This window comes from Pristiophorus japonicus, chromosome 12 (assembly GCF_044704955.1).
Source record: "Pristiophorus japonicus isolate sPriJap1 chromosome 12, sPriJap1.hap1, whole genome shotgun sequence".
NCBI lineage: Eukaryota > Metazoa > Chordata > Chondrichthyes > Pristiophoridae > Pristiophorus > Pristiophorus japonicus.
In genome coordinates, this window is record NC_091988.1 from 189596253 (window position 1) to 189609077 (window position 12825).

The window sequence follows — 12825 nt, forward strand, 5'->3', positions numbered from 1 at the left end:
GAAAATCAATTTTGTTATGTTGATTGAGGGATAAATACTGGCCAGGACACCAGGGATAATTCCCCTGCTATTCTTCAAAATAGTGCCATGGGATCTTTTATGTGCACCTGAGAGGGCAGACAGGGCCTCGGTTTAATGTCTCACCAGAAAGACTGCACCTCTGACAGTGCAGTGCTCCCTCAGCACTGCACTGGAGTGTCAGCCTAGATATATGTGTTCAAGTCCCTGGAGTGGGACTTGAACCCACAACTGTCGAACTCAGAGGTGATTGTGCTACCCACTGAGCCACAGCTAATGGCTTCTTGTCTGAAACCAGATGGGATAGTGGCAGGGAATGATAGAAGATTTGACTGGTGCCCAACCTGCCGTTCCCTCTGCCGCTCCCCTCTGACGGCCTCTGGCCGCTACTTCCCCATTCACCGCGTGCGAATGGTAGTGGGGAGAGGGCAGAACTCAGGTCGCTGGTTGAGTCCTTCCTGTCTGCCTGTGTTACTGACACCCAGGTGTTAGCCGTGGTTTGAATAAAGTATATTTTTTGGGGAACAAAGTGGCTTAGTAGGTAGCACTCTCGCCTCTGAGTTGGAAGGTTGTGGGTTCAAGTCCCAGTCCAGAGTCTGGGGTAGTGCTGTCTTTTGAATGAGATGTTAAACCGAGGTCCCGTCTGCCCTTTCAATTGGATGTAAAAGATCCCATGGCATTATTTTGAAGAAAAGCAGAGGCGTTCTCCCCGGTGTCCTGGCCAATATTTGTCCCTCAATCAACATCACTAAATTATCGGATCTTTATCACATTACTATTTGTGGGAGCTTGTTGTGTGCACATTTCATATATTACAACAGTGACTACACTTGAAAAGTACTTTATTGGCTGTAAAGCGCTTTGGGACGTCCTGAGGTCATAAACAGTTGCTATATAAATGCAAGTCTATCTTTCTTTCTTAATTGAGAGTCTGAGGTTTCTGCCCACATTTTTGCACATTAACCCCATATTAAACAGATTCTACCCGACATAAACTAGAGGTGATCCAAAACACGGCTGCCCGTGTCCTAACTCACACCAATACCCGCTCACCCATCACCCCTGTGCTCGCTGACCTACATTGGTTTCTGCCTCCATTACAACATTTTCATCCTTATTTTCAAATCCTTCCATGGCCTCGCCCCTCCCTATCTCTAATTTCCTCCAGCTCCACAACCCCCCCTCCCCGCTGCCGAGATGACTGTGCTCCTCTAATTCTGCCCTCTTGAGCATCCCAGATTATAATCGCTCAACAATTGGTGGCCGTGCCTTCTGTTGCCTCGGCCCTAAGCTTTGGAACTCCCTGACTAAACCTCTCCGCCTTTCTGTCCTCCTTCAAGAAGCTCCTTAAAACCTACCTTTATGACCCTCACCTGCGCTAATTTCTACTTATGCGGCTCGGTATCAAATTTTTAAATTTCATAATATTGCTGTGAAGCACCTTGGGACATTTCACTAGTTAAAGGCGCTTATATAAACATAAGTTGTTGTTCTTCTTCTCTGTTCTTAAAACACTGCGGAACTGCAGTAAAAGATTATAAATTAAAAGTATGTTAAGATTTTACTCAAATGTTTTTAGCAATTCACATGTTTTATACATGCATTTATTCCCTCCCTGAACTTCTCCTGCCTCCCGCTTCTCATTTAAGACTCTTTGACCAAGCTTTTGGTCACTTAATATCTCCTTATGTGGCTAGATGTCAAATGTTGTTTGGTATTCGCTCCTGTGAAGCACCTTGGGACATTTTACTACTCAAGTTGTAAAATGCAAGTTCTATGCTCCCTTCCTTTTCCAAATAGGTACCATTTGGCGTTTATCTACGCTTATCTGCCCTTGCCATATATTTGCCGGAGGTTCTGCTTATTACAAGGCCCTACGGGAACTCCCAGTATGCGTCAGAACCTGGGCGTGCCTGGGACCCGGCCTAGTTTGCCGTTCATCCGCTGCACAAGTGCAACAGAAGGGCTAAGGACCTTTGACCACTGTGTGTTAGAACATGAGAGGCTGACTGCGGCAATCAACATTGAATCCGACCATCGGCCATAAAATGATACAGTACAGGAGGAGGCCATTCGGCCCATCGTGCCTGTGCCAACTCGCTTTGAAAAAGCAATCCAATTAATCCCACTTCCCTTGCTCTTTCACCATAGCCCGGCATATTTTTCTCCTTCAAGTATTTATCCAATTCTCTTTTGAATTTTACTGTTTGAATCTGCTTCCCCCGCCCCTTCAGGTAATGCATTCCAGATCACGACAACTCGCTGTGTAAAAAAAAATGTTTTTCCTCATGTCGCCTCTGGTTCTTTTGCCAATCACCTTAAATCTGCGTCCTCTGGTTACCGACCCTTCTGCCAATGGAAACACCTCTATCAGAACCATTCACAATTTTGAATATCTCGATCAAGTCCCCTCATAACCGCCTCTACTCTAAGGAGGATCCTGGATTCACTTTTTTCTGACACTTCACATAAAACTTTACAGCACATTTTTATTTTCTCAGGAATTAATGGGAGCACTAGGCTTAAAAAACATTTAATACATCTTTTTTTTTTAAACAAATCTTGATGTCAATAAAGAAAAGCGAATGCCTATTATGTGTAACAACTTGAGGAGAAATATTTACAAGAGTCCACTGTGTTACTTTGGAGCGGTTTCATCTGTGAGTGGGCCCAGCATCAAGGAGGATATTCGCAGGGTTCAACTCTAAATGCAAATTATTTCGCACTTAAGAAATAGTTTTGTTATATATTTGAACTGAATTGCTGATTCAAGAGGAGTCACGTGTGAGGAACTTTTTTATTTAAAAAAAAATTATTCCTTTTATAGTTCACAGGATGTGGGTGTTACCATCAAGGCCAGCATTTATTGCCCATCCCTAATTGCTGAGGAGGTGGTGAGCCACCATGACAAAGGGCAGTTAAGAGTCAACCATATTGCTGTGGGTCTGGAGTCACATATAGGCCAGACCTGGTTAGGATGGCAGATTTCCTTCTGTGGTCACCATTACTGGCACTGGCTTTTTATTCCCGATTTATTTAATGAATAGAATTTAAATTCCCCAGCTGCCATGCCATGGTGGGATTTTAACTCTTGGCTCCAGAATCATTAGTCCAGGCCTCTGGATTATAAGCTCAGAAACATAAGCACAATGCTACCATTCCCCTTTTCATTGTTGCTTACCGGTTGTTGTCAGGTTACAATAATCTGTAAAGAAGGACAGAAGCCGGCAGTATAAAGGAGATTCGATGCCAATGGCTCACCGATGTCACCAAGTGCAGATCGCGGCCTAGAAATTCAGGCATGCCCACTTTAGCCTTGTTGGTTGTTGGCCTAACAGACATTCCCTTTAAGGACCGCCTGTTAGGCCACAGGTAGACCTGATTTTCCTGAGTGCAGCTGGGACTTTGTTTAACGTGGCACCCGTTAACAAAAGAATGGCGTGACTCTGGGAAAAAATGCCAGGAAAGTAATTACATTTACTTTTAAGAAAAAAAACGTAACAACAAAGTATCTTAACTATTCCTGGGATGAGAGGACTGTCTTATGATTAGAGATTGTGTAGAATGGGCCGACACTCTCTGGAGTTTAGAAGAATGAGAGGTAATCTCATTGAAACATACAAGATTCTGAAGGGGATTAACAGAGTAGATGCTGAGAGGATGTTCCATCAGGATAAGGAGTAGGCTATTTAAGACAGAGTTAAGGAGGAATTTCTTCACTCAGAGGGTTGTGAATCTTTGGAATTCTCTGCCCCAGAGGGCTGTGGACGCAGAGTCTCTGGGCCCAAGTTTCGGGCCGCGCCTAGAACGGAGCAGCCCCGACCTGGACGCCCGTTTTTCGCGCCACAAAGTGCGCCTGAAAAATACTTACCGATTCTCCGGCTCTCTGCAGGTCCTCTGGAGCTGGGCGCGGCGCAGCACGAGCTGTGGGGGGCAGAGCCAGGTCCCTGCGCTGAAAACAGTGCCGGGACCTCTGCACATGTGCGCTACAGTGGGCGCGCATGTGCAGTAGCTCCAGGCGCCCAAAACTGTGTGGGAGGGGCCCGACGCACGCAGCCCCTAGCCCTAACCGAATGGCCTCACCGGGGCTGCGTGCATAAGGCTGCCTCCCACGCCCAGCTCCTGCTTCCTCCCGACCCGAATCCCCGGACCCGGACCCGACCCGACTCGACTCCCGCTCCCCCCACCCCCCAACCCGGACCCGACCCGCCCCCCCGGACCCGACCCGACTCGACTCACGCTCCCCCCGCTGCCCCTGGACCCGATCCGACACGACTACCCCCCCACTTCTTTCCCCCCTCCCTTCTCTCCCCCCTCCCTTCTCTTCCCCGCTCCCTTCTCTCCCTCCCTCCCTTCTTCCCCCCCTCCCTTCTCTCCCTCCCTCCCTTCTCTCCCTCCCTCCCTCCCTTCTCCCTCCTCCCTTCCTCCTCCCTGCTCCCTTCCTCCTCTCCCTCCCCTCCCTCCCTCTCCCCCTCCTCTCCATCTCTCCTCTCCCCACCCTTCCTCCCCCTCCCTCCCCACTCCTCCCCCTCCCCTCCACTCCTCCCCCTCCCCTCGCTGTCAGAAACAGACACTGACAGACAGAGAGTGAGAGACACACACACAGACAGACAGAGAGGTAGAGACACTGACAGACACACTGTTGGGAGGGGGGGGGGGGGGGGGTGTGTCCCAGCACGCTGTTGGAGGGCTCCCGGTGCTGCAGTCGATAAGTAGAAAATGTTTTATTTATTGATTTTTCAATTTTTTTTATTTTTTATTAATTTTTTTGATTGATTTATTGGTTGATTTGTTGATGTATTTATCATTTATTATTGATGATGGATCTTTATTTGTAAAACTGAAGTGTTTAATGTTTGGAAACTTCTCTTTAAACCCCCTCCCCCCCATTCCCTGCGCCTGATTTGTAACCTACGCCTGATTTTCTAAGTGTAGGCAAGGTTTTTCTGAGCGTACAAAAATCTACACTTACTCCATTCTAAGTTAGTTTGGAGTAAGTTTTCACTGCCTAAACTTTCAAAATGGGCATAAGTGGCCGGACACGCCCCCTTTTGAAAAAAAAAATCTGTTCCAAACTGAAACTGTTCTAACTGACTAGAACTGGAGCAAACCAAATGCCGAGAATTGCAATTTCTAAGATACTCCATTCTAAACCAGTTGCTCCAAAAAAACAGGAGCAACTCAGGCCGAAACTTGGCCGCTCTGAATTTATTCAATGCTGAGATAAATAGATTTTTGGAGTCTAGGGGAATCAAGGGACATGGAGATTGGGCGGGAAAGTGGAGTTGAGGTCGATGATCAGCCATGATTGTATTAAATGGCGGAGCAGGCGCGAGGGGCCGTATGGCCTACTCCTGCTCCTATTTCTTATGTTCTTATCTTAACCAGAAACGATGGTAAAAGTGAAAATAAAAATTGGAGATCGGCAAAGAGGAAGGAAAAAGGAGACGGGGCAAACAGAAGTGAATTATTTACTAAACATTGTTTTTCAAATGTGATTATTTTTGTACTATTGCATTAACTTAGAGCAATATAGCTATCCCTGACATTGGAATAACTTCATTACTGAAATATTAGACTTTGTTTCAGTGGCACAGATAAGTCGGAGGGCAGGTAAACTGCTCTGCCATAATTCTTAGGGGCTTGTCAATTATCGCAGAGCGGAATTGTGAGAAAGCAGGCCAGGTGCTGAAATGTAGTGCATGACCAGGAAGTGGTTGGGGCGGGGCGGGGGGGGAGACACAGAGGGGCAATGCGGAAGAAATAGCTTTCACAAAACAAATGACCGCAGGTGTGAAATAATGTCCTCAAACGCTTGGGTTCACACTCTCATTGGCTTCTTACCCTTGGATGAGTGACCCCTCAACAATTGGAATACTCAAGTCCCTTGCTAAATACTCGTTGCATCTCTCCTCGTCAACTACACCCATGCAAATTGGTTACAGAAACATCGGCATTTAAGGGTGTGGCCCTGTGGAGCTGGGTTCTCGTTGCTGACCTGAGCAGTGCTTGAAGTCCAGCTGGTAAAAGGGCAGCGAGCGTGCCGAGGGAGCCCGTGGACCCGATCAGTCCGTTGTATTCGGATACGGCGGATTGACGTTCACTGCAGCCCTGGTCAGATTAACGGACACCTCCGCCCATTTAGGGAAGGTCGTAAAGTGGAAGATGAGGTTGCCCCAGGTGTGGACGGCCAGGTTAACAGCGAGGATTCCCAGGATGTTCATCAGTATTCCCGCCTTCACCTGGTGAGAGTAAAGCCGGCGTTTAGTTTCCCTCCAGAGGGTTGGCACTTCTGCGAAGTGCGCAGACTGGCCACGGTTTCCCACCCACCTGAACTTCTGTTACACTCCCAGTGGGAAGCTTTGCCCGCTGAATGCGTGGATTTGTAAAATTATCGCATGGATTTTTTTTTTTAAAACCACAAACTTTTTTCTGATGCATTTTTATTGCTCATCGAGGTGAGGGAACATCAGAAAGAAAGAAAGACTTGCATACAGCGCTTTTCACGACCACCGGATGTCTCAAAACGCTTTACAGCCAGTGATGTACTTTTGGAGTGTAGTCACTGTTGTAATGTGGGAAACGCGGCAGCGAACTTGTGCACAGTAAGCTCCCACAAATAGCAATGTGATACTGATCTAGCCAAACTGTTTTTTGTTATGTTGATTGAGGGATAAATATTGGCCAGGACACCAGGGATAACTCCCCTGCTCTTCTTCAAAATAGTGCCACATGGTCTTTTACGTCGGCCTGAGAGTTTAATGTCTCATCCGAAAGACGGCACCTCCGACAGTGCAGTGCTCCTTCAGCACTGCACTGGAGTGTTGGTTTAGATTTGCCCCTGGAGTGGGACTTGAACCCACAACCTTCTGACTCAGAGGCAAAGGTGTGACCCACTGAGCCACAGCTGACACTGCCGTCAGTCATCACACGTGAAGTGCTTTCCCACGTTTGGCTCCCAGCATCAAATAATCCCACGTCAGGTGTATCATGGGCCAGAGGCAAGGTAACATTTCACTCTGCCTCTGGCCTGGTAGCCTGCCGACGGCATCCAGGAGAGGACCTGATGAGGAGACCAGCACTCACCCCATAGGTCGAGAAAGAAACCCAGAGGCTGTGGCTCTCCACCCCTTGCCATGTGACCAGAAAAGTTTCTACTGAAAATACATTCAATGTCTTATTGAATTTTTTTTATTTGTATAGAAACATATAATGGGATTGGACAGGTTAGATGCAGGAAGAATGTTCCCAATGTTAGGGAAGTCCAGGTGTCACAGTCTAAGGATAAGGGATAAGCCATTTAGGACCGAGATGAGGAGAAACTTCTTCACTCAGAGAATTGTGAACCTGTGGAATTCTCTACCACAGAAAGTTGTTGAGGCCAGTTCGTTAAGATATATTCAAAAGGGTTAGATGTGGCCCTTATAGCTAAAGGGATCAAGGGGTATGGAGAGAAAGCAGGAATGGGGTACTGAAGTTGCATGATCAGCCATGATCATATTGCATGGTTGTGCAGACTCAAAGGGCCGAATGGCCTGCTCCTGCACCTATTTTCTATGTTTCTATGTTTCATGGGAATGTGGGTGGCGCTGGCAAGGCCAGCATTTAGTGCCCATCCCTAATTGCCCATGGGAAGGTGGCGGTGAGCCGCTTTCTTGAACTGCTGTCTTATTGAATTATAATCAAGTTTTTAGTTATGATTACCAAAAGGAATCAAAATCAGGCCAAAGAGCTGGGATTTTATGATTTTATTATAGGGATCTGTGGAATATAATCCTCAAAACACTGACCAGAATCCCTGAATCTCATAATAAAAAGAGAATTTGACTTTGTATATTGTAGGTGATGCCATTTGTTTTCCATTTCCACGGAAAAATGGAGGGAACGACGGAATGGAATGGGCAAAACACTGGTACAAATCCCGGAATCCCTCAAAATAAAAATAAATTTAGTCACAATGAGCCACTTAGTCCTGCTTATAATTGTGAGGTACCTGCAGCGCTTTACACCCTTAACCATCTTGGTAAAGACAACAAATGTTGTAAACATCGATATGCACGTACCATATCCTTGACCTTTAAGTGCCCCAAAGTGAAGGCAATGGCGTTCGGAGCTGTTGCGACTGGCATCATGAAGGCAAGGGAGCAGCTCACCGCCCCTGGAACCATTATGTATAAAGGATTCACCTTCGCAGATTTGGCCTACTGGAAAGGATTACAGGTTACAAGAGTTATTAATCGCAAAACTTTCGACGTAAAGTGGCAGTGTTGCAGTCGAGCGAAACTGCCTCCTTTTTTAAAAAAAGCAGTAAAATAGTTATTCACGTCTACCTAAGTCACTTTTTAAGTGTTGAAAAATTATATTTTTTCTAACCTTTTACAAAGTGTTTCTTCCCTCTCTCATGTTCAAAGAGATAGGAGGCGTAGAATATGTCTGCCCTGTGTTGGACATCCTGGAGAGATGTATGTTGAACATCTTGGGGAGTTAAGGGCTAACAGTCAAACTTCTTTGTATCTTAAAGCAACAGGCTTTCCAAGATATAAACAAGATGACTTTGAAGTGTCGTAAAACATTGCTTGTTTTCTGAGATGTAAATTGCGTGTGTAAGGGAATAAGGCGGAGAAATTGACTGATGCCCCGTTTGTGGGCGGTAACTTTTAAGAGGCAGGAAATTGAGCGCTAGGCGCAAAAGTTTCCCCCATCTTAAAAGTTTCGCTTTAGCACTCCCGGAAGGAAGTGGAGCACTAAATCAAGCACTCCACATCCTTCTTGGAGCGCAGACGGGGTGCAAACTTCAGCAGCGCGGCACACTGGGCCATGCAACGCTGCCACGTACAAAGGGCCCTTCCCTCCCTTGAAGGGAAGGGCCATTGCAGCAGGCTCTGCAATTAAAAAAGCACCACCAAGGGAGCAGGGGAGCCGCATAATCAGCCCAGCATTCAAGCAGAGCCGGCTGAGCGATCGCAGGCAGGACCCCGCGAAGAAAACGGAGGAACACAATGAAAACAAAGGGAAGTTTATTTTTTTACTGATCTCAGCTACCTCGCCTTTACTTTTCGCCCCACCCGATCCACGCCTCCTGCAGCTGCCAGTGTTTTCGCTGTGGGGAAAACTAACACTGCGTGGGCGCTAAATCCACCCGAGAGGGCAGGCGGGGCCTTAGTTTAACATCTCATCCGACAGTGTAGTGTTCCCTCAGCACTGCACAGGAGCGTCAGCCTAGAGTTATGTGCTCAAGTTCCTGAAGTGGGACTTAAACCCACAACCTTCTGACTCAGTGGCGAGGGTGATACCCGCTGAGCCACAGCTGACACTAAAGCTGTTGTGTTCAGCAGACCTAGGCTTCATTTTGCAATCTGTCTGAAAGAAGAATTCTTATCACAAGCAGACATTCGATACAACATGAGGAAAAACCTCAAGAAAGTGAGTAACAAAGTTGGAGTCGCTTATTAAACTGTTGGCACCTTTAAAACTAAGAGAAAATTTTCCAACTGGAGACGCTGATGAGGTTTAGGGCTCTTGAAAAATATTTTTTTGTTAAGGTATAGATTTCAAATATTAACTTGTTTCTAAACTTCTGTATATCTTTTGTTTTCATTCTGTATAAACCTGACCTGTATAGTGATATTCGACAATCAAAGTGATTGGGAGAAGCACAAGGTTGTGTAGAGATCATTAGGTAATCTCCCACAGTAGGATTCATTGTTACACCCACGCTGTGTGATCTATGTAAGAGCAGAGTCCTGGTTAACCCTTGCCACTGGATAAAGGCCTAGCCCTGTCAAGCCCATGTGGTGGCTGATGTGCAACGGTCACTACACATTAAAAAAATCCACACACAGGCATCTTTCACCCCCTCAATTGGAGTTCAGGACTGGAACATCGGGTCCTTCATTGAAACATCTGTGAACTCTCGTGGAAGCAAGTCATCCTCGTTCGAGGGACCGCCTATGATGATGATGATAACTAAGAAGTTACAGGTTAAAAAAAATTACAGGATCCTGGAACTGAACTGTAACAACTTCTGTTGCGGCTCAAGTTTTCTTCAATGTGTTTCCCGCACATTATCCTAGGGTGTAACAGCAGGTTTCATTGGGGGAAACATAGAAATTAGGAGCAGTAGTAGGCCATTCGGCTCTTCGAGTCTACACCGCCATTCAATATGATCATGGCTGATCCTCTATCTCAACACCATATTCCCGCTTTCTCCCCATACCCCTTGATGCCTTTTTTGTCTAGAAATCTATCTATCTCCTTCTTAAATATATTCAGTGACTTGGCCTCCACAGCCTTCTGTGGTAGAGAATTCCACAGGTTCACCACCCTCTGAGTGAAGGAATTTCTCCTCATCTCAGTCCTAAATTTCCTACCCCGTATCCTGAGACTGTGATCCCTTGTTCTAGACTTCCCAGCCAGGGGAAACATCCCCCATCCAGTCTGTCCAACCGTGTCAGAATTTTATATGTTTCAATGAGATCCCCTCTCATTCTTCTAAACTCTAGTGAATACAGGCCTAGTCGACCCAATCTCTCCTCATACGACAGTCCTGCCATCCCAGGAATCAGTCTGGTGAACCTTCGCTGCACTCCCTCCATGGCAAGTATATCCTTTCTTAGGTAAGGAGACCAAAACTGCATACAATACTCCAGGTGCGGTCTCACCAAGACCCTGTATAACTGTAGCAAGACATCCTTGCTCCTGTACTCAAATCCTCTTGCAATGAAGGCCAACATACCATTTGCCTTCCTAACTGCTTGCTGCACCTGCATGTTTGCTTTCAATGATTGGTGTACAAGGACACACAGGCCCCTCTGTACATCGACATTTCCCAAGCTATCACCATTTAAATAATACTTTGTCCTTATGTTTTTCCTACCAAAGTGGATAACTTCACATTTATCCATGTTATACTGCATCTGCGTGTGCCCACTCACTCAACCTATCTAAATCGCCTTGCAGCATCTTTGCATCCTCCTCACAACTCACAATCCCACCTAGTTTTGTTTCATCAGCAAACTTGGAAATATTACATTTGGTTCCCTCATCCAAATCATTTATATATATTGTGAATAACTGGTGCCCAAGCACTGATCCCTGTGGTACCCCACTAGTCACTGCCTGCCACCCCGAAAAAGACCCGTTTATTCCTATTCTCTGTTTCCTGTCAGTTAACCAATTTTCAATCCATGCCATATATTACCCCCAATCCAATGTGCTTTAATTTTGCACACTAACCTCTTATGTGGGACTTTATCAAAGGCCTTCTGAAAATCCAAATACACTACATCCACTGGTTCTCCCTTATCTATTCTATCAATTACAGCCTCAAAAAACTCCAGTAGGTTTGTCAAACACGATTTTCTTTCATAAATCCATGTTGACTTTGTCTAATCCCGTTGATATTATCCAAGTGTCCCATTATCACATCCTATATAATAGACTCCAGCATTTTTCCCACTACTGATGTTAGGCTAACCGGTCTGTAGTTCCCTTTTTTCTCTCTCCCTCCTTTTTTAAATAGTGGGGTTACATTTGCCAGCCTCTAATCTGCAGGAACTGACCCATAATCTATAGAATTTTGGAAGATGACAACCAATGCATCCACTATTTCCATGGCTATCTCTTTTAGTACTCTGGGATGCAGATTATCAGGCCTTGGGGATTTATTGGCTTCCATTAGTTTCTCCAGCACTATTTTCTTACGAATAATAATTTCCTTTCATTCCTTTTGCTCACTAGACCCTTGGTTCCCTTGCATTTCTGGGATGTTTTTTGTGTCCTCTTCCATGAAAGTATTTATTTAATTGTTCTGCCATTTCCTTGTTCCCCATTATAAATTCTCCCGTTTCTGACTGTAAAGGACCTACATTTGTCTTCACTATTCTTTTTCTTTTTACATACATGTAGAAACTTTTACAACCCGTTTTTATGTTCCTTGCAAATTTACTCTCATACTCTATTTTTCCCCTCTTAATCAATCTCTTGGTCCTTTTTTGCTGAATCCTAAATTGCTCCCAATCCTCAGGCTTGCTACTTTTTCTGGCAACTTTGTATGACTCCTCTTTGGATTTAATACTATCCTTAACTTCTTTTATTAGCCATGGTTGGGCCACTTTTCTTTTTGTGTTTTTGTGCCAGATGTATAACTGTTGCAATTCCTGCATTCGTTCCTTAAATGTTAGCCATTACCTATCCACCGTCATGCCTTTTAATGAATCTTCCCAATCTATCATAGCCAATTCATTCCTCATAACTTCGTAGTTTCCTTTGTTTAGGACCCTAGTTTCGGATTGGATTACTTCACTTTCCATCTTAATAAAGAATTCAACCATGTTATGGTCACTCTTCCCTAAAGGACCCCGCACAACAAGACTGTATATAACCCCTTCTCATTGCACAATGCCCAATATGGGATAGCTTGTTACCTAATAGGCTCCTCAATGTACTGGTCTAAAAAAAATCTCGTACACACTCCAGGAATTCCACAGTATTATTACTAATTTGGTTTGGCCAGTCTAAATGTAGATTAAAGTCACCGACGATTACTGTAGTACCCGGGTAGAAGTGGGTGGAAGAAGGAAGAAAAACAAAAGACAGCAAAGTAGGAAGATTTAAAGCAGATAAAATGAGCAAGTATGGGAAGTAAAGTGACCAACATAGAGCTTCATGTTCCGGGACCATATATTAGGATTTTGCGAGCATCTGTCCCATGATTTTCCATTCACTGTGGACCTTATCAAGGAGAGCACGCACCCAGGTTCCTGATATGTGCACCTGACAGGCAAAGCTATGTGACGGGAGCACAAA

The 12825-nt window shown here is 45.3% G+C and overlaps 1 protein-coding gene across 1 annotated transcript in view; it reads right to left on the bottom strand.

Moving 5' to 3' along the window:
- Nucleotides 1-12825, bottom strand: part of LOC139276899 (Na(+)/dicarboxylate cotransporter 3-like) — a 74394-nt gene that overhangs the window by 1412 nt on the left and 60157 nt on the right. Inside the window, exons 9-10 of the mRNA XM_070894895.1 lie at nt 8082-8219; nt 6017-6260 (exon numbers count right to left, since the gene is read on the bottom strand). Of these exons, the coding sequence (XP_070750996.1) occupies nt 6084-6260; nt 8082-8219 (315 nt within the window). The 3' untranslated portion in view covers nt 6017-6083. The remainder of the gene's footprint in view (nt 1-6016; nt 6261-8081; nt 8220-12825) is intronic.